Source organism: Scylla paramamosain, unplaced genomic scaffold, assembly GCF_035594125.1.
Source record: "Scylla paramamosain isolate STU-SP2022 unplaced genomic scaffold, ASM3559412v1 Contig4, whole genome shotgun sequence".
Taxonomy (NCBI): domain Eukaryota; kingdom Metazoa; phylum Arthropoda; class Malacostraca; order Decapoda; family Portunidae; genus Scylla; species Scylla paramamosain.
Window position 1 is genome coordinate 1,033,456 of NW_026973669.1, and position 23,050 is coordinate 1,056,505.

Below are 23,050 nucleotides of genomic sequence, written 5' to 3' on the forward strand. Positions count from 1 at the left end.
TGTGGGACTGAGTGAATGGAAGAGTAAGATGGAACAAAAGAGTACTTTGGCGTGGTATTGGCGAGAGAAAGAGGCCCCGACGTATGCTAGGTGGTATAATGGAAGCCTGAGAGGCGATCTCTTTCGAGCGAGGGCACAGTGTATGGATGTGAATGCAGGGAGTTACAGATGGTCCGAGTCCAGCAGCGAAGTGTGCCAGACGTGTGACATGGGAGAGGATGAGACGGTGGAGCGTGTGGTGCTGGAGTGTGTGAAGTATGCCAGAGACAGGAATGAGATGATGCAAGTGGTGCTGAGGGAACTGGGGAACGTCACAGTGGAGAAGACAGGAAGGGAGTGGATGGTGTTGCTGCTGGGACTGTGTGGGGAGACGAATGGAAGGATGATTGAGGCTGTCAAAGTGTTTCTGCAGAAAATGTGGACCGCTAGATGTAGGAGTTAGTGGTGTGAAATATGGCGTCTGTTTTACGTTTGCCTTTTTTCTTTTTTTTTTTTTTTTTTTTTTTTTTTTTTTTTCCTAACGGGAGTTATCAATAAAAAAAAACTGACATGAGCAATCCCCAGGTATGAAAGATGATGCATGTTTTTCTGTTTAATATTTTTGTTTTTTTCCTGTTTTTCGTACAGGATTTGCCGTTATGAAGGCTTGATTCAGGAGTAATCCCAAGCCTCCCTAGGCGTCAAAATCAAGATTAAGTTCGAGCCACCCTGAAGAAAGAACTTTTTGGTGAGCTGTGGCGGTGTGTACAAGTGGCTTTGCCTTGCTCTCTGAGTTTTCTCTGAGTTTTGTGGTTTATGTTCTCTTGCCTGTGTGCTGAAATACCCTGAAAATGGTGATGAGCGCGTGTGGTTCATGCGAGGAGAGTGTGGCGAACAGGCAAAGGGCTGTGGCATGCGAGAGATGCATGGCCTGGTTCCATGTAGCCTGTGTGGGCATGAGGGAGGCCAACATGAAGGCGCTGGGGTTCGAGCTTCTGGTGTTCCTCTGCAGGGAATGCCTGAGCAAGAGCCTCAATGAGTGGAGGAACCAGGATGAGGAAAAAGAAGAGAGAGTGGAGCAGAGCACCCAGACAGAAAACCTGATGAAAGAGGCAGAAGCACAGACGACGAAGACTGAAGAGAGAAAAGACCAGCAAGAAGTGGTGGAAGTGGCCAGAACAGACAGACGCCCAAGGAAGAAGAGAATGGTAATCAAGAAAGCCCCAGTACGTGTCATTGGAGACAGCATGGTAAGGAAGACTCCCGACTTTGTGAGAAGGGAAATTGAGTGCACCAGCATGGGAGGTGCTAAGATCCAAGACGTCAAGAGGAAAGTCAAGGAAGAAGTGCAAGAAATGGAAGAGAGAAGCCTGCTAGTTGTCCAAGGAGGAGGCAACAACTTAGTAGAGGCAGGTGCTGAAGACACAGTAAAGGAAGTGATAGAAGCAGTGAGGGCAGCAGAAGAAAAGAAGATGTGTGTGGCTGTGGTGGGGGTCCTGCGGCGCCCACGGGAAGGAGTGCAGTAGGAGAAGGTCAGAAGAGAAACGAACCGCAAGATATGCATGGAACTCATGAAGGTCAAGATGGAATGGATGGCAGATAAGAAGGGCAACGTGAGCTTCCTGGACATGGATGGGATCCTTGACCAGGACAAATTCTTCGGGAGAGACGGGGTCCACCTCAACCACAACGGGAATGAGAGGCTAGGACGTCGACTGGCCGAGTGGATGAGGGCGAGGCAGGTGTGTTGTGTGGACGAGGCATGACGAGGAGGACCCACTGATGTCAGCGAACATGGAAGAAAAGAGACTAGCCAGGCAAGTAAATGTGTGAAGATTGGCTGTATGAATGTGAGAGGATGGGGTGTGGGCAAGTTTGAGGATGTATGCAAGGAGCTCAGGGAGTGGAGGTTCGACTTAGTCGGGCTCACTGAGACTCACCTGAGAGATGATGTACGAATGGAGGGATGCGAGTATGTTATGACTGGAAAGGAGCGTAAGGCACAGGAAACGAGTAGAAATGGAAATGAGGAAATGAGTAGACAGTGTAGATGGCTGAGGAAAAAGAGGCATGAAAGCGATGAGGCAAAGAATGAGTATGAGAATGCATGGGCCGCGTATGTGAAGCAGCAGCGGTTCACAAGACGAATGATAATGAATGCTAAAGTGAAGAGTGAAAGGAGTATGATTCAATCTTTAAGGGAGAAAGGTATGGAAGGTGGCCGTGAATGGTACAAGTTCATGAGAGGTGAGAATATGTGAGGCAGTGTTGGCGTGGAGAGTCTAAAAGTGGAGGGTGTAGTTATAACAGAGAAGGACGGAATCAGGGAGGCAATCAAAGGGTTCTGGGAAGAAGTAGGTGGGGTAGGTGAGATGTTTAGTGTGAGAGAAGAATGTGTAACACTGGAAAGGAAGAATGCAGATGAACTGGATGAAAGAATCAGTAGGGATAAAGTGGCGAGGTGTGTGAGAAGGCAGAAGAATGGCAAGGCAGCAGGTCCAGATGATATACCCTATGAGTTCTACAAGAATGGTGGGGAGGTAGTGATAGACAGAATGACTGAGTTATTCAACCGAGTGTGTGATGAAGAGAGAGTGCCAAGAAAGTGGAATGAGAGCAGAGTGTGTCTGTTGCATAAGGGGGGATTTAAGAGTAAGAATGAGCTGAAGAACTACAGGCCAATTGCATTAGTGAGTACAATAAGTAAAGTTTTCAGTGCAGTGTTGAATGAGAGACTGTGTAAATGGATTGAGAGAGCTGGAGTGCTGGGTGAAGAACAGAATGGTTTTCGTAGGGACAGGAGAGCTGAGGACAATATGTTTGTGGTGAATGAAATGATTGAGAAGAAAAAGAAGGATGGGGGTAATTTGGATATAGAGAAAGCTTATGATAGAGTGAACAGAGAAATGCTAGGTAGAGTCTTAGAAAAGATTGGATTGAGTGCAAAGATAGTTAACATAGTGCAAAGTATGTATGTGGACACAAGAGCTAGATACAGGCTAGGAGACATAGAAACAGACTGGGTGATGAGTGAGAGAGGAGTTAGGCAGGGCTGTATATTGTCACCAACCCTTTTTAGCCTGTATACAGAGGAGCTAGCAGCCAGGATGAGAAGAATGAATGTAGGGGTAAGTGTGGGGAATGATAAAGTATGTGTGCTCCTTTATGCAGATGACGTAGTTGTTATGAGTGAATCGGCAGATGAGCTTCAAAGTTTGTTGGATGTAGTGGATGGCTATGGTAAAGACTTTGGAGTAAGGTTTAGCAGTGAGAAAAGCAAAGTAATGATTGTGAATAGGTCAGAGGATGAAAGTAATGTGGTATGGAGACTTGGAGAGAATGAGTTGAGACAGGTGCAAGAATACAAGTACTTGGGGATGTGGATGAGTCCTAGTGGGTGTGCAAAGGCAAAAAATGAAAAGATAAGTATGGTAAACCAGTGGGTAGGTCGATTGGGAAGCGCGGCAAGGATGAGAGCAAGTAAGTATGATGTGTTGAGAGAAGTGTGGAAGAGTGTGGCTGTGCCATGTATAATGTATGGTATGGATGTGATTCCATGCAATGAAAGTGAAATTGATAAGTTAGAAGTGGGCCAGAATAGAGTAGCAAGGATGGCACTTAGTGCACCGAGGTGCACAGCAGTTGAAGCCTTGAGAGGTGACATGGGATGGAGCACCTTTAGAGAAAGACTGACAAAAGCCACACTTAGGTACAAGATTAGGCTTGAGAGAATGGATGATGCAAGAATAGCAAGGAAGGTGTACCTGTGGAATGAAAGTGGAAGCAAATGGAGGAAGAGATGCATGAGAATGACAGACAGGAATGGATTGCAAGTTGTGTGGGCGATAAGAATGGCTGGGAGGAATCAAAAAGAGCGTGAATGGGTGGTAACAAGAGGAGGAAGAGTGGGAGCCGAATGGGATGTGAGAAAATGGAAGAATGAGATAGACAAAGAAGTGAAATATGTGGGACTGAATGAATGGAAGAATGAGATGGAAAGAAAGAAGACCCTGGAATGGTACAAGGAGAAAGAGGCCCCGAGGTATGAAAGGTGGTATGATGGAAGCCTGGGCGGTGATCTTCTCTTCCGAGCGAGGGCACAGTGTATGGATGTGAATGCAAGGAGTTACAGGTGGTCTGAGTCCCGCAGCAAAGTGTGCCAGATGTGTGACATGGGAGAGGATGAGACGGTGGAACATGTGGTGCTGGAGTGTGTGCAGTATGCCAGAGACAGGAATGAGATGATGCAAGTGATACTGACTGAGTTAGGGCATGATAGGAATGAAAGAGTGGAGAAGACAGGAAAGGAATGGATGGTGTTGTTGCTGGGACTGGGTAGAGAGGCCAATGAAAGGATGATTGAGGCGGTGAAAGAGTTTCTGGAGAGAATGTGGCGTGCCAGGTGTATGAACAATTAGGATAGAGGATGCTGTTCGTTTCTCTTTTTTTTTTTCCCCTTTCTACAGGAGTTGCCGATCCAAAGGCCTGGCTCAGGAGTGATCCTGTGCCACCTGTACCATCAAGATCAAGATCAAGATTGTGTGTTTTGTTGACTACATGTTGGTGAATGGAAGAATGCGTGAAATTGTGTCGCACATGTGGATAGATGAGGAAGGTTTGGTTGATATTGTGTCCGATCACAACATGCTGGTTGTGGAGTGCTTGATGCAGGGTGGGAATGAAGTGAAAGTGGCAAGTAAGAGAAAGAAGTGGAGACTGAGAGATGTAGGGTGGGAGAACTTTCAGGTTGATCTGAGTGAGAGAAGCTGGGACGACGAAAGTGTGCATGACGTGGAGCATCTGAATGAGAAACTGGTTGAGGACGTGAGGGGTGCTGCTGAGAACCAGATAGGGTTTGTGAGAGTAGGTAGAAGAAAGAATGTCTGTAAACCATGGTGGAATGATGAAATCAGAGCGGCTAGCAAGGAGCGAAAGAGAATGAGTAGACAGTGTAGATGGCTGAGGAAAAAGAGGCATGAAAGCGATGAGGCAGAGAATGAGTATCTGAATGCATGGGCAGCGTATGTGAAGCAGCAGCGGTTGACGAGACGAATGATAATGAATGCTAAAGTGAAGAGTGAAAGGAGCGTGATTCAATCTTTAAGGGAGAAAGGTATGGAAGGTGGCCGTGAATGGTACAAGTTCATGAGAGGTGAGAATATGTCAGGCAGTGTTGGTGTGGAGAGTCTAAAAGTGGAGGGTGTAGTTATAACAGAGAAGGATGGAATCAGGGAGGCAATCAAAGGGTTCTGGGAAGAAGTAGGTGGGGTAGGTGAGATGTTTAGTGTGAGAGAAGAATGTGTAACACTGGAAAGGAAGAATGCAGATGAACTGGATGAAAGAATCAGTAGGGATGAAGTGGAGAGGTGTGTGAGAAGGCAGAAGAATGGCAAGGCAGCAGGTCCAGATGATATACCCTATGAGTTCTACAAGAATGGTGGGGAGGTAGTGATAGACAGAATGACTGAGTTATTCAACCGAGTGTGGGATGAAGAGAGAGTGCCAAGAAAGTGGAATGAGAGCCGAGTGTGTCTGTTACATAAGGGAGGATTTAAGAGTAAGAATGAGCTGAAGAACTACAGGCCAATTGCATTAGTGAATACAGTAGGTAAAGTTTTCAGTGCAGTGTTGAATGAGAGACTGTGTAAATGGATTGAGAGAGCTGGAGTGCTGGGTGAGGAACAGAATGGTTTTCGTAGGGACAGGAGAGCTGAGGACAATATGTTTGTGGTGAATGAAATGATTGAGAAGAAAAAGAAGGATGGGGGTAAATTGTACCTAGGTTTTTTGGATATAGAGAAAGCTTATGATAGAGTGAACAGAGAAATGTTAGGTAGAGTCTTAGAAAAGATTGGATTGAGTGCAAAGATAGTTAACGTAGTGCAAAGTATGTATGTGGACACAAGAGCTAGATACAGGCTAGGAGACATAGAAACAGACTGGGTGAGGAGTGAGAGAGGAGTTAGGCAGGGCTGTATATTGTCACCAACCCTTTTTAGCCTGTATACAGAGGAGCTAGCAGCCAGGATGAGAAGAATGAATGTAGGGGTAAGTGTGGGGAATGATAAAGTATGTGTGCTCCTTTATGCAGATGATGTAGTTGTTATGAGTGAATCGGCAGATGAGCTTCAAAGTTTGTTGGATGTAGTGGATGGCTATGGTAAAGACTTTGGAGTAAGGTTTAGCAGTGAGAAAAGCAAAGTAATGATTGTGAATAGATCAGAGGATGAAAGTAATGTGGTATGGAGACTTGGAGAGAATGAGTTGAGACGTGTGCAAGAATACAAGTACTTAGGGATGTGGATGAGTCCTAGTGGGTGTGCAAAGGCAAAGAATGAAAAGATAAGTATGGTAAACCAGTGGGTAGGTCGATTGGGAAGCGCGGCAAGGATGAGAGCAAGTAAGTATGATGTGTTGAGAGAAGTGTGGAAGAGTGTGGCTGTGCCATGTATAATGTATGGTATGGATGTGATTGCATGGAATGAAAGTGAAATTGATAAGTTAGAAGTGGGCCAGAACAAAGTAGCAAGGATGGCACTGAGTGCACCGAGGTGCACAGCAGTTGAAGCCTTGAGAGGTGACATGGGATGGAGCACCTTCAGAGAAAGACTCACAAAAGCCACACTTAGGTACAAGATTAGGCTTGAGAGAATGGATGATGCAAGAATAGCAAGGAAGGTGTACCTGTGGAATGAAAGTGGAAGCAAATGGAGGAAGAGATGCATGAGAATGACAGACAGGAATGGATTGCAAGTTGTGTGGGCGATAAGAATGGCTGGGAGGAATCAAAATGAGCGTGAATGGGTGGTAACAAGAGGAGGAAGAGTGGGAGCCGAATGGGATGTGAGAAAATGGAAGAATGAGATAGTCAAAGAAGTGAAATGTGTGGGACTGAATGAATGGAAGAATGAGATGGAAAGAAAGAAGACCCTGGAATGGTACAAGGAGAAAGAGGCCCCGAGGTATGAAAGGTGGTATGATGGAAGCTTGGGCGGTGATCTTCTCTTCCGAGCGAGGGCACAGTGTATGGATGTGAATGCAAGGAGTTACAGGTGGTCTGAGTCCCGCAGCAAAGTGTGCCAGATGTGTGACATGGGAGAGGATGAGACGGTGGAACATGTGGTGCTGGAGTGTGTGCAGTATGCCAGAGACAGGAATGAGATGATGCAAGTGATACTGACTGAGTTAGGGCATGATAGGAATGAAAGAGTGGAGAAGACAGGAAAGGAATGGATGGTGTTGTTGCTGGGACTGGGTAGAGAGGCCAATGAAAGGATGATTGAGGCGGTGAAAGAGTTTCTGGAGAGAATGTGGCGTGCCAGGTGTATGAACAATTAGGATAGAGGATGCTGTTCGTTTCTCTTTTTTTTTTTTTTCCCCTTTCTACAGGAGTTGCCGATCCAAAGGCCTGGCTCAGGAGTGATCCTGTGCCACCTGTACCATCAAGATCAAGATCAAGATGTTGTCTGTGTCTGTTGGAGCGTCCGCGTGCTGCGTGGTGGTCAGTGGTCAGGTCACGCTGAGTGTGCGGCAGCTTGCGCCTGTGTCTGAGCTGGCCTGGGTCACCTGTGGTCACCTGTCCACTCTGTGTCTGGTGGAGGGAACAGACAAGACGTCAGCGTGGTGGTCAGTGGTCAGGTCACGCTGAGTGTGCGGCAGCTTGCGCCTGTGTCTGAGCTGGCCTGGGTCACCTGTGGTCACGTGGCGGCGCCTCCCTGGGCTCACCTGAGGGCGTGCAGGTAATGGTGGGCGGGGAACAAGTAAATGTCGGGAGGTGAGTGACTAAGGTGGTGGTCACCGTCACTGTTGTTGTGGTTTGTTTGTTTGTTTGTTTGTTGATTTCTTTTATTCCCAAGACGTGGCGGCGCCGCCTGGCTGTCTGCTGGTGCTGCCTGCCTGTGGTCTGACCATTTTGTCGCGAGTGTTTGGGCGTTGTCCTTTCTGGGGATTTCCCGGCCCATACTGAGTGAGGTTAGGTTAGGTTAGGTTTTCTGGGCAAGATTTTCCCGTCACAGTGGTGGCAGCCACGCAGGACAAGACACACACCGTCAGTTAGTGTTTTCTGCTTTCTTGTTTTATTTTTGTTATTTTGTTAATTTGTTTATTATTGTTTTATTTGTTTGTCTTGCAGGAGAACAGACGCGGTGAAAGAGCAAGGCCAGACTGGCAAGTCCTCCTGTCCATTGTGCCCCAGAGCCTCTTAGATCAGTGGCTGGCAAGTCCTCCCATCCTCTCTGCCCCAGAGCCCCTCAGGTCAGTGGCTGGCAAGTCCTCCCATCCTCTCTGCCCCAGAGCCCCTCAGGTCAGTGGCTGGCAAGTCCTCCCATCCTCTCTGCCCCAGAGCCCCTCAGGTCAGTGGCTGGCAAGTCCTCCCATCCTCTCTGCCCCAGAGCCCCTCAGGTCAGTGGCTGGGGACTCAGAACACTGCACCACTGTTGGCAACACTTGTGTCATTGTCACAAGTTATTATCTTACTCTTTGCAAGAAGTCAGTTTTTTATTTATTTATTTATTTATTTATTTATTTATTTATTTATTTATTTATTTATTTATTTATTTGGATAACCTGAAGATCCACCAGCCCAGTCTTACCACCTGAAGATCCACCAGCCCTGTCCTTTCTGGCCGTTCTATTGCTGCTGTGGTAGACGGTCACTGTTCTTCTCCTAGATCTATTAACAGTGGTGTTCCTCAGGGTTCTGTCCTGTCACCCACTCTCTTCCTATTATTCAACAATGATCTTTTAAACCAAACTTCTTGTCCTATCCACTCCAATGCTGATGATACCACCCTGCACTTTTCCACGTCTTTTTCTAGACTTCCAACCATTCAGGAAGTAAACAGTTCATGCAGGGAAGTCACAGACTACTGATCTCTCCAAAATTCCAGATTAGGGCAGAGCAAACTTGGTATTGTTCAATGCCACAAAAACTCAATTCCTCCATCTATCAACTCGACACAACCTTCCAGACAACTATCCCCTCTTCTTCAATGACACTCAACTGTCCCCCTCTTCTACACTGAACATCCTCGGTCTGTACTTTACTTATAATCTGAACTGGAAACTTCACATCTCATCTCTAGCAAAAACAGCTTTTAGGAAGTCAGGTGTTCTGAGATGTCTCCGCCAGTTTTTCTCACCACCCCCAGCTGCTAACTTTTTACAGGGGCCTTATCCGTCCATGTATGGAGTATGCTTCACATGTCTGGGGGGGTTCCACTCATACCGTTCTTCTAGACAGGTTGGAATCAAAAGCTTTTTGTCTCATCAACTCCTCTCCTCTAACTGACTGTCTTCAGCCTTTCTCTCATCGCCGCAGTGTTGCATCTCGTGCTGTCTTTTACAGCTATTTTCATGCTAACTGCTCTTCTGATCTTGCTAACTGCATGCTTCCCCTCCTCCCACAGCCTTGCTGCTCAACACTTTCTTCTTTCTCTCACCACTATTCTGTGCACCTCTCTAATGCAAGAGTTAACCAGTATTCTCAATCATTCATCCCTTTTCTCTGGTAATACTGGAGCTCCCTGCCTGCTTCTGTATTTCCACCTTCGTATGACTTGAATTCCTTCAAGAGGGAGGCTTCAACACACTTATCCTTATCTCTCTCTCTCTCTCTCTCTCTCTCTCTCTCTCTCTCTCTCTCTCTCTCTCTCTCTCTCTCTCTCTCTCTCTCTCTCTCTCTCTCTCTCTCTCTCTCTCTCTCTCTCTCTCTCTCTCTCTCTCTCTCTCTCTCTCTCTCTCTCTCTCTCTCTCTCGTACACAGACAGGCAGGAAGCCCCTCGCTGCCTGTGTGGTGATGGCCTCCTCTGTTACAGGTGCCAGGTGTATCTTGTCTGTGGAGGCTGTGTGTTAGGCTGAGGCTGAGGCAGGAAGCCCCTCGCTGCCTGTGTAGTGACGGCCTCCTCTGTTACAGGTGCAAGGTCGGTGTGCATCCTTGGTGCAGCCCCAGGGTTCCTGCAGGACCAGCCACGGCCAGGAGCAGCGTAGCAATGGAGGGTGCGAGGCCAGGCAGCAGCAGCAGCAGCAGCAGTAGTAACAGCCTGGAGCAGCAGGCAAGCCCAGGCAGGAGGACCTACACTTGTGACCACTGCGGCAAAGTGTGCTCCACCAAGGCTGCCATTGCCAGACACGTCCTCTCCCATGCCAGCAAGACAAGGCTGAGAGGCAGGAGTGGCCCCGCTGAACACACTGCCACCCACACTGGTGGCAGGAACCACAAGTGTGACCTCTGCGGGAAGACATTTGTCTGGAAGAGTCATCTTGCCTCACACATCCTCACCCACACTGGGGAGAGAAAGTTCCAGTGCCTGGAGTGTGGGAAAAGATTTACCCAGGAGAGTCATCTTAACAGACACATCCTCATCCACACTGGGGAGAGAAAGTTCCAGTGCCTGGAGTGTGGGAAAAGATTTACCCAGGAGAGTCATCTTAACACACACATCCTCACCCACACTGGGGAGAGAAAGTTCCAGTGCCTGGAGTGTGGGAAAAGATTTACCCGGAAGGGTTCCCTTAACACACACATCCTCACCCACACTGGGGAGAGAAAGTTCCAGTGCCTGGAGTGTATGAAAAAATTTACCCAGAAAAGTGATCTTAACACACACATCCTCATCCACACTGGGGAGAGAAAGTTCCAGTGCCTGGAGTGTGGGAAAAGATTTATCAACAAAAGTAATCTTAACAAACACATCCTCATCCACACTGGGGAGAGAAAGTTCCAATGCCTGGAGTGTGGGAAAAGATTTATCCACAAAAATCATCTTAACAGACACATCCTCACCCACACTGGGGAGAGAAAGTTCCAGTGCCTGGAGTGTGGGAAAAGATTTATCCACAAAAATCATCTTAACAGACACATCCTCACCCACACTGGGGAGAGAAAGTTCCAGTGCCTGGAGTGTGGTAAAAGATTTACCCGGAAGGGTTCCCTTAACATACACATCCTCACCCACACTGGGGAGAGAAAGTTTCAGTGCCTGGAGTGTGGGAAAAGATTTACCCAGAAAAGTGATCTTAACAGACACATCCTCACCCACACTGGGGAGAGAAAGTTCCAGTGCCTGGAGTGTGGGAAAAGATTTACCCGGAAGGGTTCCCTTAACACACACATCCTCACCCACACTGGGGAGAGAAAGTTCCAGTGCCTGGAGTGTATGAAAAAATTTACCCAGAAAAGTGATCTTAACACACACATCCTCACCCACACTGGGGAGAGAAAGTTCCAGTGCCTGGAGTGTGGGAAAAGATTTACCCGGAAGGGTTCCCTTAACACACACATCCTCACCCACACTGGGGAGAGAAAGTTCCAGTGCCTGGAGTGTGGGAAAAGATTTACCCAGAAGTGTACTCTTGACAGTCACATCCTCACCCACACTGGGGAGAGAAAGTTCCAGTGCCTGGAGTGTGGGAAAAGATTTACCCAGAAGGGTACTCTTGACAGACACATCCTCACCCACACTGGAAAGAAGAAGAGAAAACATCCAAAATCATAGCTGTTGCAGTCCCCGGTGACTCCGGCCTCAGTAGAGCTGAAAGGCACAAAACTACAAAATATCACGACCTAAAAAGTGACCTGGGAACAACATGGTCGCCGATGGACACCGGTATAATACCAGTGGTGGTGTGGGCGACAGGGCTAATGAAGAAAACCTTGAGAGCTGCCTGGAGGCAATCCCCGGTCGCCCAAGTGCCCACGAGGTACACACAGCTGCGGTCAAGGGAACGGTCGCCACGCTGAACATAACCCTCGGATGGAATGCCGGTGCTGCTGAGGGTGTGACCACTAACACCAGGCTTGGGGCCCATTGCACTCACCAGACAACAAAACAGGAAAGTGCAGAAAACGGGGAGAGAATGTTCCCGTGCCTGCAGTGTGGGAAAAGATTTACCCACAAAGGTAATCTTAACACACACATCCTCACCCACATTGGGGCTTGTACAAACTCAGTGCACCCTGAGTGTAGGAAGACAGAAGGAAGCAGAAACAGAAGGATCTGCTCTGAACCACCCTGGAGAGAGAAACTGCAGCAGAGGATCACCCATCAAAGAGAAGAAATCTGGCAGATAACAAGCTTCCTGTAAGACCAAAACGACACAAGGAACCTCCTCAAGAAAACAGACAGAATGACAGGAAGGCGCAGCGCAAGCAACGGCCGGCCGGGCGGAAGACCGGCAGGGGCCGAGCCCCGGCCGAAGCCTTGGCACCACAGATGAGGACAAAGACAAGAAAATAAAGGCCAGAAAGATGAAGAGGCAGCTTGCAGAAAAGCCAGGGGTGGTGTGCAGACACATGGCAAAGACCTCAATAGAAGTACAAGACCCACCCGAGAAAGAAGTGGCCGAGGGATGCTGGAAGACCCCACGCAGCATCAGGCAGCCCCTGGGATACAGACCACCACGGTTAAACACACAAGTAAACAACAATGCCAGCTGTTCAGCTTACAGAGGAAGGTCTGCTGAGAAAGAGAGTGAGTCAATGCAGCAAGTTTGAGGCTCCAGGTGTAGACAAAGCCCCAAGTTTTGGGTCAGAAAGATTACACGAGTGCACCGTTCCGTGCACTCGTTTGTACCAGACTACAGAAAGGAAAAGAGGAGCCCCCACAATGGCTGGCCACTGGAAACACCAGCCTGCCACCAAACGCCAGCCAGACTCCACTGCCAGCCAGACACAGAGCCGTCTGCTGCCCGTCAACAACACGCAGGTGGCCGACAGAGACACCTGTGTGGAGTTTGGTCTGGTGGAGTGCTCCACATGCACCGGCAGGACTGGCAAGAAGGTAGCACCAGAAACACACACACTGGTGAACAGGACTGCATTCAACAACTTGCTCAACACTCCACATGCAAGTGTTTGGGATCACAAGAGAATGCCACACTACAACACAAAAAATAAGAAAAACAATCAAGAAAGAATTACCTTAACACCTTGAAAAAGATTCGCAGGTCAGAACTAACACCAAAAAACAAGACTACTGCCACAAACCAGCTGGCAGTACCAGTAGTGACTTGTGGGTGTGGTGTGGTGTGGTGACTGGCCACAAGACTACTGCCACAAACCAGCTGGCAGTACCAGTAGTGACTTGTGGGTGTGGTGTGGTGTGGTGTGGTGACTGGCCACAAGACTACTGCCACAAACCAGCTGGCAGTACCAGTAGTGACTTGTGGGTGTGGTGTGGTGTGGTGACTGGCCACAAGACTACTGCCACAAACCAGCTGGCAGTACCAGTAGTGACTTGTGGGTGTGGTGTGGTGTGGTGTGGTGACTGGCCACAAGACTACTGCCACAAACCAGCTGGCAGTACCAGTAGTGACTTGTGGGTGTGGTGTGGTGTGGTGACTGGCCACAAGACTACTGCCACAAACCAGCTGGCAGTACCAGTAGTGACTTGTGGGTGTGGTGTGGTGTGGTGACTGGCCACAAGACTACTGCCACAAACCAGCTGGCAGTACCAGTAGTGACTTGTGGGTGTGGTGTGGTGTGGTGACTGGCCACAAGACTACTGCCACAAACCAGCTGGCAGTACCAGTAGTGACTTGTGGGTGTGGTGTGGTGTGGTGTGGTGACTGGCCACAAGACTACTGCCACAAACCAGCTGGCAGTACCAGTAGTGACTTGTGGGTGTGGAGTGGTGTGGTGACTGGCCAAAAGGTTTATTCTGAAATGTAATCTTGACAAACATCCTCACCCACACTGTGGTAAGGAAGTACAGGTGTGGTGTTTGTGGTAGTGTTTCTGTAGGAAGAGTGGTGTTGCCAGACACATCCAAACACTCCTGTGGGGGTGAGGTGTTGTGGATGTGCTGGTGGTGTGTGAGGGACTTGGAGTGACTAGTGTTTGTGTGTTGTTACTTTGTACTCAAGTGTTGGAATAAACTTTTGTTGCTAGAATGCTGAGTAATGTTGTTATACAGGAAGTAAACAGTTCATGCATGGAAGTCACAGACTTCTGATCTCTCCAAAATTCCAGATTAGGGCAGAGCAAACTTGGTATTGTTCAATGCCACAAAAACTCAATTCCTCCATCTATCAACTTGACACAACCTTCCAGACAACTATCCCCTCTTCTTCAATGACACTCAACTGTCCCCCTCTTCTACACTGAACATCCTCGGTCTGTACTCGTACTTTACTTATAATCTGAACTGGAAACTTCACATCTCATCTCTAGCAAAAACAGCTTCTAGGAAGTCAGGTGTTCTGAGATGTCTCTGCCAGTTTTTCTCACCCCCCCCAGCTGCTGACTTTGTACAGGGGCCTTATCCGTTCATGTATGGAGTATACTTCACATGTCTGGGGGGGGGGGGAGGGTTCCACTCATACCATTCTTCTAGACAGGTTGGAATCAAAAGCTTTTTGTCTCATCAACTCCTCTCCTCTAACTGACTGTCTTCAGCCTTTCTCTCATCGCCGCAGTGTTGCATCTCGTGCTGTCTTTTACAGCTATTTTCATGCTAACTGCTCTTCTGATCTTGCTAACTGCATGCTTCCCCTCCTCCCACAGCCTTGCTGCTCAACACTTTCTTCTTTCTCTCACCACTATTCTGTGCACCTCTCTAATGCAAGAGTTAACCAGTATTCTCAATCATTCATCCCTTTTCTCTGGTAATACTGGAGCTCCCTGCCTGCTTCTCTATTTTCACCTTCGTATGACTTGAATTCCTTCAAGAGGGAGGCTTCAACACACTTATCCTGCAATTTTTGACAACTGCCTTGGACCCTGTTCAGTGACCAGCATCTCAGTGGGCCCCCTCCCCTCTCTCTCTCTCTCTCTCTCTCTCTCTCTCTCTCTCTCTCTCTCTCTCTCTCTCTCTCTCTCTCTGTCTCTGTCTCTCTCTGTCTCTCTCTGTCTCTGTCTCTCTCTGTCTCTGTCTCTGTCTTCTCTCTCTCTTTCTCTCTCTCTCTCTCTCTCTCTCTCTCTCTCTCTCTCTCTCTCTCTCTCTCTCTCTCTCTCTCTCTCTCTCTCTCTCTCTCTCTCTCTCTCTCTCTCTCTCTCTCTCTCTCTCTCTCTCTCTCTCTCTCTCTCTCTCTCTCTCTCTCTCTCCACTACACAACATAAAGGAAGGCTACACCACCACACAGCGTCAAGCAAGGTCGCAAACCCACCACATAAAGGCCACCACATAAAGCACCACATCACATAAAGCAAGCTGTCACTCTGCTACGTAGTAAGAAGACGAGCTCCTAACACTTAAGCCCCAGCACCTAGGTCATAAAGTGCGTAACAAAGTGAACATGACAACCTATGAAGATCCAGCTACTGTTAGAGCGTTGGCTCCAACAGATATAAATAAAATGACAAACCCACAACTAAAGAGAGCGCTTACAACTCTACTAACAGCTGATGCCTCTACACAACCATCTAATAATGATCTATTGGAGGAAATAAGAAGCTTAAAAGAGGAAGTGAAAGGCATGGCCAGCATTAAACAAGAAGTGGAGCAGTTGTCTGATAAGTTGGACCAAGCATTCCAGATGATTTCACAACAACAGTTATTTTTAGAATCTTTGGACAACAAGGAGAGGAAGAGAAATTTAGTTATTACTGGGTTGACAGAAGAGAGCGATGTAACAGGGTGCAACGATGCTGAGAAAGTACGCAATGTGATAGCAGCGACTGGATATCAGCAAAACGTTGATCCTGCAGCGTGGGAAATCAAACGACTCGGAAAAGAGGACCAGCGTAGGAAACGACCGCTTCTTGTCGTGGTGGGAGACGGAAATCAACGTAATGAGATCGTGAGGATGGCAAAGAACTTGAAATCAGTTGAAGGACCTCTCTCTTCTGTGTATGTCAAGAAGGATGTCCACCCGGCAGTGAGAAAGGAGATGGCGCGGTTGAGGCAACGTGAAAGAGAAGAAAAAGAAAAGCCAGGAAATGTGGGTGTGTCTATTAGTTATGATTGGAAAAGACGTGTGTTGTTAAGGGATGGCAATGTAATCGATAAGTTTTCACCATATTTTTTCTGAATACAAAGAAAAATACCAGTGTGTTGAAATTATGTTCATGGAATGTATGTGGAGTAAGGGAAAAATTGAATGATCCGGAAATTCTTAAGTTCTTAATGCAATATGATCTGGTTTGGCTGTTAGAGGTTAAAAGTGCGTATGAAAAAAGCGTACCTGGTTTCTATATGTATAACAATAAGTCAAGAGTAGGCTGTAACAGAGGTGGTGTTATGTTGCTCTTCAAATGTGCGTTGATGCAATATGTGACCAATGTAAACATGGAGGAAGATGACATGATATGGGTGAATTTATCGGTGTGTAAAGATGTGAAATTCGGTGGTGTTTATATACCTCCAGAAGACTCACTATATTGCGAAGCTTCACCGTTTCGAGCGTTAAGTGAGATGTGTTTGAACACTCGTGACGTAGTTGTTTTAGGTGATTTTAATGCATGAGTTGGATCACATGTGTTGTCGTGTGGTGATGGAAGTGTCTATAGATATGATGGTGTGAAGGATCCGGTAGTGAATAGTCACGGGCGTATGTTGCGTAACATGTGTAGAAGTAACAATATGGTTGTGATGAATCACCTGAACAGAAAAGGAACTACCTTAGGAGGTGACTTATCTTTTAGAAGAGGATCAAGATGGACATCGGAGATTGACTTGTGCGTGGTTACTTCCGATTGCGTAAGATTTGTCAGTTCGGTCGAGGTAAACAAGTCAGTTAAAGGTTCCGACCACGCCCCAATTTGCGTAGATCTCGCTACTAAAGAAATGACTCAAGTTTCCCCGACAGAGCTGTTAGAACGAGCTAACGGTCTGGGTGAGTCATACCGAAGAATACGTGCAAACGAGTCGATGTGGAAAAGTCCAAGATATGACACCGTAAACTTACATGATTTCAGTACCGAATTGCTAAGTCTCGATCCACCGAATCCGGACGCTGTTAGTATTGAAAATATTTCTGAAGCCTTCAGATCGAGCAGTGAAATTATTCATGAAGCTGCTCGTAGGAACAGATGTGGACGTCTCGACCAGCAGGAAGAAACGTGGGACAGAACGTTGCCGCGCTGGAGAAGGATGTTAGAAACAAATGATGCTAAGTTCATATGGAAGGCCATTAACTGGTCAGGGAATATTGATACGCACGAACACAGACAACCTGAAGACGATCAACTAAAGACCCATTTCGAGAGCTTGTTAAATAATGAGTGTCACACTAATAGTATTCGCACTGTATGTATAGATGACTCGACTCCAACGATACCCGTATTAGACGAACCTTTCACTGTACAAGAATTAGATAAAGTACTCAAGGATGTGAATGTTAGAAAAAGTTATGTTGGTATTTGTCCAGGAATTATGAGAGCTTTACCTGTTGACTGGATCATGTTCTTTTTACATATGTTTAACGTTGTTTTTCTTAATGTGTGTTATCCAGTTTCATGGGGTTGTAGCAAACTTTTTGTACTCTTCAAAGGAGGTAAAGACAGACTTGAATGTGGAAACTACAGAGGCATATCCATTATGAATACATTGGCAAAATTGTATGATTACTTAATTTTGAACAGATTAAAACTATGGACAAGTATTGATAAATGTCAAGCAGGTGCTCAAAGCGGTCGAGGATGTGTCGAACAAATAATGACGTTAAGATTATTATGTGACCTGGCTAATTATAAGAAAAAGAAGCTGTATATGTTATTCATAGATTACAGCAAAGCATATGATAGAGTGCCTCAAGGTAAATTGCTTGAATGGCTTAAATCACGTGGTTGTGGTAAGGTTATGTTGCGTGCTATACAAGCTATGTATTCCTGTACTCAAAGTGTGTTACGTTCTGCAACTATTGATGCCACTGTTGGAGTCCGCCAAGGATCTCCATCGAGTTGTCTCTTATTCACCATATACATGGATGAGGTGGTTAGGATGATAAACAGGTGTGTAGATACAGATGGATTCTTGGGGAAACTACATACGCTCCTTCTTTTGGATGACATGGTAATACTAGCTACTTCTAAAGAAATGTGTGTGAGAAAGTTAACCGCAGTGTTGGATTATTGCCAAGAATATGGAATGGTACCTAATGAAAAGAAAACAAAACTTATGGTAGTGCGAGGTACAGATGAAGACAGATTGCCGTTAACTGTTCGTAACATCAAGATAGACTGTGTTCATAAGTATCTTTACCTTGGGGCATGGATTTGTGATGATGCAAAGATGAACACAGTATTGGACCTTCACGAAACCGTGAATGAGATGCAACTCAATAAATTTGCAATTTTTTGTGCAGCAAATAACATTATGCCATATACATACAAGCGCAAAGTATTTGATGCTGCTGTCACTTCTGCCCTTCTTTATAGCTCAGGAACATGGTTGACAAATAATCCTAGAAAGATAATTGTTCAATACAATAGAGCAGTAAAGAACTTGCTAGGGGTAAGGAAATTTACAAGCCCCGACATGTGTCTTATTGAATCAGGTATTCCACCTGTACTTGATGTCATAGCAAAAAGGAGAAGGAAATTTCTAGAATCAAAGTTAAGGGAACCGAACGTTGAAGAACCATTCTATGTTGCATTTGAGTTGTGCAGAGTAGCTAATACTCCAGGGTATCAATTTGTGATGAAGGCACTACAGTATAGAGATAACGTAAATCCACTGGATATAGTCAAAATAAAAATTAGAGAAAAACCCGAGACGGCATCTAAGTATGTGGCGTACAGATCAGTAATTAACCCTGAACTATCAGTACATCCAGTTTATGTCAGCAATGAGTTTGTCCCGGACTACAAAAGGCAGGCCCTTACGAGGCTTCGACTAATGTCACATGATTTAAAAATTGAGACGGGTAGAAGGAATGGAATACCAGCAGAGTTGCGACTGTGTATGTGTGATAGTAATGCAGTACAAGATGAGTCTCATGTTTTGTTAAATTGTTCTTTGTCAAGGGACTGTAGGGCTAGATATAATATGTTGGATTTTAGTAGTTTTACCAGTTTAATGAAGTATAAGGGTAAATTAGGTACTTTATGTGATTATGTTTGCGATGTGTTAAAGCTTTACGGCTAAAATGTTCTTGTTTTTTAAAAGAAAGGGAGTTTGAATTTTTTAGGAGTTAAGTTTAGAGAAAGTTTGTTTTTTGCAATGTGAATTGGTTAATTTTATCTGGACAGGATTTTTATTTGTAGCTCTTTTTATATATAATGATTTTAGTGAAATGATTTTTACTTTAAGCTCCTTGTAATCACAAAATTCTGTCAATAAACTATAAAATAAAATAATCTCTCTCTCTCTCTCTCTCTCTCTCTCTCTCTCTCTCTCTCTCTCTCTCTCTCTCTCTCTCTCTCTCTCTCTCTCTCTCTCTCTCTCTCTCTCTCTCTCTCTCTCTCTCTCTCTCTCTCTCTCTCTCTCTCTCTCTCTCTCTCTCTCTCTCTCTCTCTCTCTCCCCTGGACACCAGACAGGCAGGAAGCCCCTCGCCGCCTGTGTGGTAACGCCCTCCTCTGTTACAGGTGCAAGGTCAGTGTGCATCCTTGGTGCAGCCCCAGGGTTCCTGCAGGAACAGCCACGGCCAGGAGCAGCATTGCAATGGAGGGTGCGAGGCCAGGCAACAGCAGCAGCAGCAGCAGTAGTAACAGCCTGGAGCAGCAGGTGACCCAAGGCAGGAGGACCTACACTTGTGACCACTGCGGCAAAGTGTGCTCCACCAAGGCTGCCATTGCCAGACACGTCCTCTCCCATGCCAGCAAGACAAGGCTGAGAGGCAGGAGTGGCCCCGCTGAACACACTGCCACCCACACTGGTGGTAGGAACCACAAGTGTGACATCTGCAGGAAGACATTTGTCCGGAAGAGTCATCTTGCCTCACACATCCTCACCCACACTGGGGAGAGAAAGTTCCAGTGCCTGGAGTGTGGGAAAAGATTTACCCAGGAGAGTCATCTTGCCTCACACATCCTCACCCACACTGGGGAGAGAAAGTTCCAGTGCCTGGAGTGTGGGAAAAGATTTAGCCGGAAGGGTTCCCTTAACACACACATCCTCACCCACACTGGGGAGAGAAAGTTCCAGTGCCTGGAGTGTGGGAAAAGATTTACCTGGAAGGGTTCCCTTAACACACACATCCTCACCCACACTGGGGAGAGAAAGTTCCAGTGCCTGGAGTGTGGGAAAAGATTTACCATGAAGAGTTCCCTTAAAACACACATCCTCACCCACACTGGGGAGAGAAAGTTCCAGTGCCTGGAGTGTGGGAAAAGATTTACCCAGAAGTGTACTCTTGACAGTCACATCCTCACCCACACTGGGGAGAGAAAGTTCCAGTGCCTGGAGTGTGGGAAAAGATTTACCTGGAAGGGTTCCCTTAACACACACATCCTCACCCACACTGGGGAGAGAAAGTTCCAGTGCCTGGAGTGTGGGAAAAGATTTACCCAGGAGAGTCATCTTAACAGACACATCCTCACCCACACTGGGGAAAGAAAGTTCCAGTGCCTGGAGTGTGGGAAAAGATTTACCCGGAAGGGTACTCTTGACAGACACATCCTCACCCACACTGGAAAGAAGAAGAGAAAACAGCCAAAATCATAGCTGTTGCAGTCCCCGGTGACTCCGGCCTCAGTAGAGCTGAAAGGCACAAAACTACAAAATATCACGACCTAAAAAGTAACCTGGGAACAACATGGTCGCCGATGGACACCGGTATAATACCAGTGGTGGTGTGGGCGACAGGGCTAATGAAGAAAACCTTGAGAGCTGCCTGGAGGCAATCCCCGGTCGCCCAAGTGCCCACGAGGTACACACAGCTGCGGTCAAGGGAACGGTCGCCACGCTGAACAGAGCCCTCGGATGCAATGCCGGCGCTGCTGAGGGTGTGACCGCTAACACCAGGCTCGGGGCCCATTGCACTCACCAGACAACAAAACAGGAAAGTGCAGAAAACGGGGAGAGAATGTTCCCGTGCCTGCAGTGTGGGAAAAGATTTACCCACAAAGGTAATCTTAACACACACATCCTCACCCACACTGGGGCTTGTACAAACTCAGTGCACCCTGAGTGTAGGAAGACAGAAGGAAGCAGAAACAGAAGGATCTGCTCTGAACCACCCTGGAGAGAGAAACTGCAGCAGAGGATCACCCATCAAAGAGAAGAAATCTGGCAGATAACAAGCTTCCTGCAAGACCAAAACGACACAAGGAACCTCCTCAAGAAAACAGACAGAATGACAGGAAGGCGCAGCGCAAGCAACGGCCGGCCGGGCGGAAGACCGGCAGGGGCCGAGCCCCGGCCAAAGCCTTGGCACCACAAATGAGGACAAAGACAAGAAAATAAAGGCCAGAAAGATGAAGAGGCAGCTTGCAGAAAAGCCAGGGGTGGTGTGCAGGCACATGGCAAAGACCTCAACAGAAGTACAAGACCCACCCGAGAAAGAAGTGGCCGAGGGATGCTGGAGGCCACTGCTGGAAGACCCAACACAGCATCAGGCAGCCCCGGGGATACAGACCACCACGGTTAAACACACAAGTAAACAACAACAATGCCAGCTGTTCAACTTACACAGGAAGGTCTGCTGAGAAAGAGAGTGAGTCAATGCAGCAAGTTTGAGGCTCCAGGTGTAGACAAAGCCCCAAGTTTTGGGTCAGAAAGATTACACAAGTGCACCGTTCCGTGCACTCGTTTGTACCAGACTACAGAAAGGAAAAGAGGAGCCCCCACAATGGCTGGCCACTGGAAACACCAGCCTGCCACCAAACGCCAGCCAGACTCCACTGCCAGCCAGACACAGAGCCGTCCGCTGCCCGTCAACAACACGCAGGTGGCCGACAGAGACACCGGCGTGGAGTTTGGTCTGGTGGAGTGCTCCACATGCACCGGCAGGACTGGCAAGAAGGTAGCACCAGAAACACACACACTGGTGAACAGGACTGCATTCAACACCTTGCCATTCAACACCTTGCTCAACACTCCACATGCAAGTGTTTGGGAACACAAGAGAATGCCACACTACAACACAAAAAATGAGAAAAACAATCAACAAAGAATTACCTTAACACCTTGAAAAAGATTTGCAGGTCAGAACTACCACCAAAAAACAAGACTACTGCCACAAACCAGCTGGCAGTACCAGTAGTGACTTGTGGGTGTGGTGTGGTGTGGTGACTGGCCACAAGACTACTGCCACAAACCAGCTGGCAGTACCAGTAGTGACTTGTGGGTGTGGTGTGGTGTGGTGACTGGCCACAAGACTACTGCCACAAACCAGCTGGCAGTACCAGTAGTGACTTGTGGGTGTGGTGTGGTGTGGTGACTGGCCACAAGACTACTGCCACAAACCAGCTGGCAGTACCAGTAGTGACTTGTGGGTGTGGTGTGGTGTGGTGACTGGCCACAAGACTACTGCCACAAACCAGCTGGCAGTACCAGTAGTGACTTGTGGGTGTGGTGTGGTGTGGTGTGGTGACTGGCCACAAGACTACTGCCACAAACCAGCTGGCAGTACCAGTAGTGACTTGTGGGTGTGGTGTGGTGTGGTGACTGGCCAAAAGGTTTATTCTGAAATGTAATCTTGACAAACATCCTCACCCACACTGTGGTAAGGAAGTACAGGTGTGGTGTTTGTGGCAGTGTTTCTGTAGGAAGAGTGGTGTTGCCAGACACATCCAAACACTCCTGTGGGGGTGAGGTGTTGTGGATGTGCTGGTGGTGTGTGAGGGACTTGGAGTGACTAGTGTTTGTGTGTTGTTACTTTGTACTCAAGTGTTGGAATAAACTTTTGTTGCTAGAATGCTGAGTTATGTTGTTCTACAGTAAATAATGTGTGTGTGTGTGTGTGTGTGTGTGTGTGTGTGTGTGTGTGTGTGTGTGTGTGTGTGTGTACAAAATGGCCAATAATAAACTTACCATGACAGACAGAGTAGTGGATGACTGGAATAGACTCAGTAGTCAGGTTGTTAGTGCTGAGTCATTACAGAGCTTTGAAATATTAGACAAATGTATGGACAGGGATGACAGGTGGAAATAGACAGGCATGTTTTGTACAGGGACTGCCACGTGCAGGCCTGACGGCTTCCTGCACCAACCCTTGTGTTCTTGTGTGCTGCTGCTGCTGCTGCAAAAT

At 47.2% G+C, this 23,050-nt stretch overlaps 2 protein-coding genes across 3 annotated transcripts; both read left to right on the top strand.

The window, feature by feature from the left end:
- The first annotated feature begins 549 nt into the window (after nt 1-549).
- Nucleotides 550-14,080, top strand: LOC135096452 (gastrula zinc finger protein XlCGF57.1-like). The gene is made up of 5 exons (XM_063997954.1): nt 550-564; nt 7,427-7,568; nt 7,657-7,718; nt 8,111-8,232; nt 9,893-14,080. Exons 1-5 carry the CDS (start codon nt 550-552, stop codon nt 11,472-11,474), a joined length of 1,923 nt encoding a protein of 640 aa, XP_063854024.1. The 3' UTR covers nt 11,475-14,080.
- On the top strand, nt 13,547-22,717 carry LOC135096410 (gastrula zinc finger protein XlCGF8.2DB-like). 2 transcript variants are annotated; one of them, XM_063997899.1, is made up of 2 exons: nt 13,547-13,677; nt 19,446-22,717. In XM_063997899.1, the coding sequence occupies exon 2, from the start codon at nt 19,522-19,524 to the stop codon at nt 20,521-20,523; it is 1,002 nt and encodes a 333-aa protein (XP_063853969.1). In that variant the 5' UTR covers nt 13,547-13,677; nt 19,446-19,521; the 3' UTR covers nt 20,524-22,717. The 2 variants fall into 2 exon arrangements, 1 of the variants encoding a protein (XP_063853969.1); XR_010264744.1 differs by lacking the exon at nt 13,547-13,677 and having other exon boundaries at nt 14,884-22,133; nt 22,209-22,717.
- The last annotated feature ends 333 nt before the right edge of the window (nt 22,718-23,050 follow it).

What these genes read in the sequence shown, in the direction of transcription:
- LOC135096452 (XM_063997954.1), top strand. An exon ending in TGGTCACCTGTCCACTCTGT is followed by an intron (nt 7,569 to 7,656) that starts GTCTGGTGGAGG and finishes CCTGTGTCTGAG; the next exon opens with CTGGCCTGGGTCACCTGTGG. An exon ending in GCTCACCTGAGGGCGTGCAG is followed by an intron (nt 7,719 to 8,110) that starts GTAATGGTGGGC and finishes TTTGTCTTGCAG; the next exon opens with GAGAACAGACGCGGTGAAAG.
- LOC135096410 (XM_063997899.1), top strand. Translation starts at nt 19,522, where the DNA reads ATGGAGGGTGCGAGGCCAGGCAACAGCAGCAGCAGCAGCAGTAGTAAC.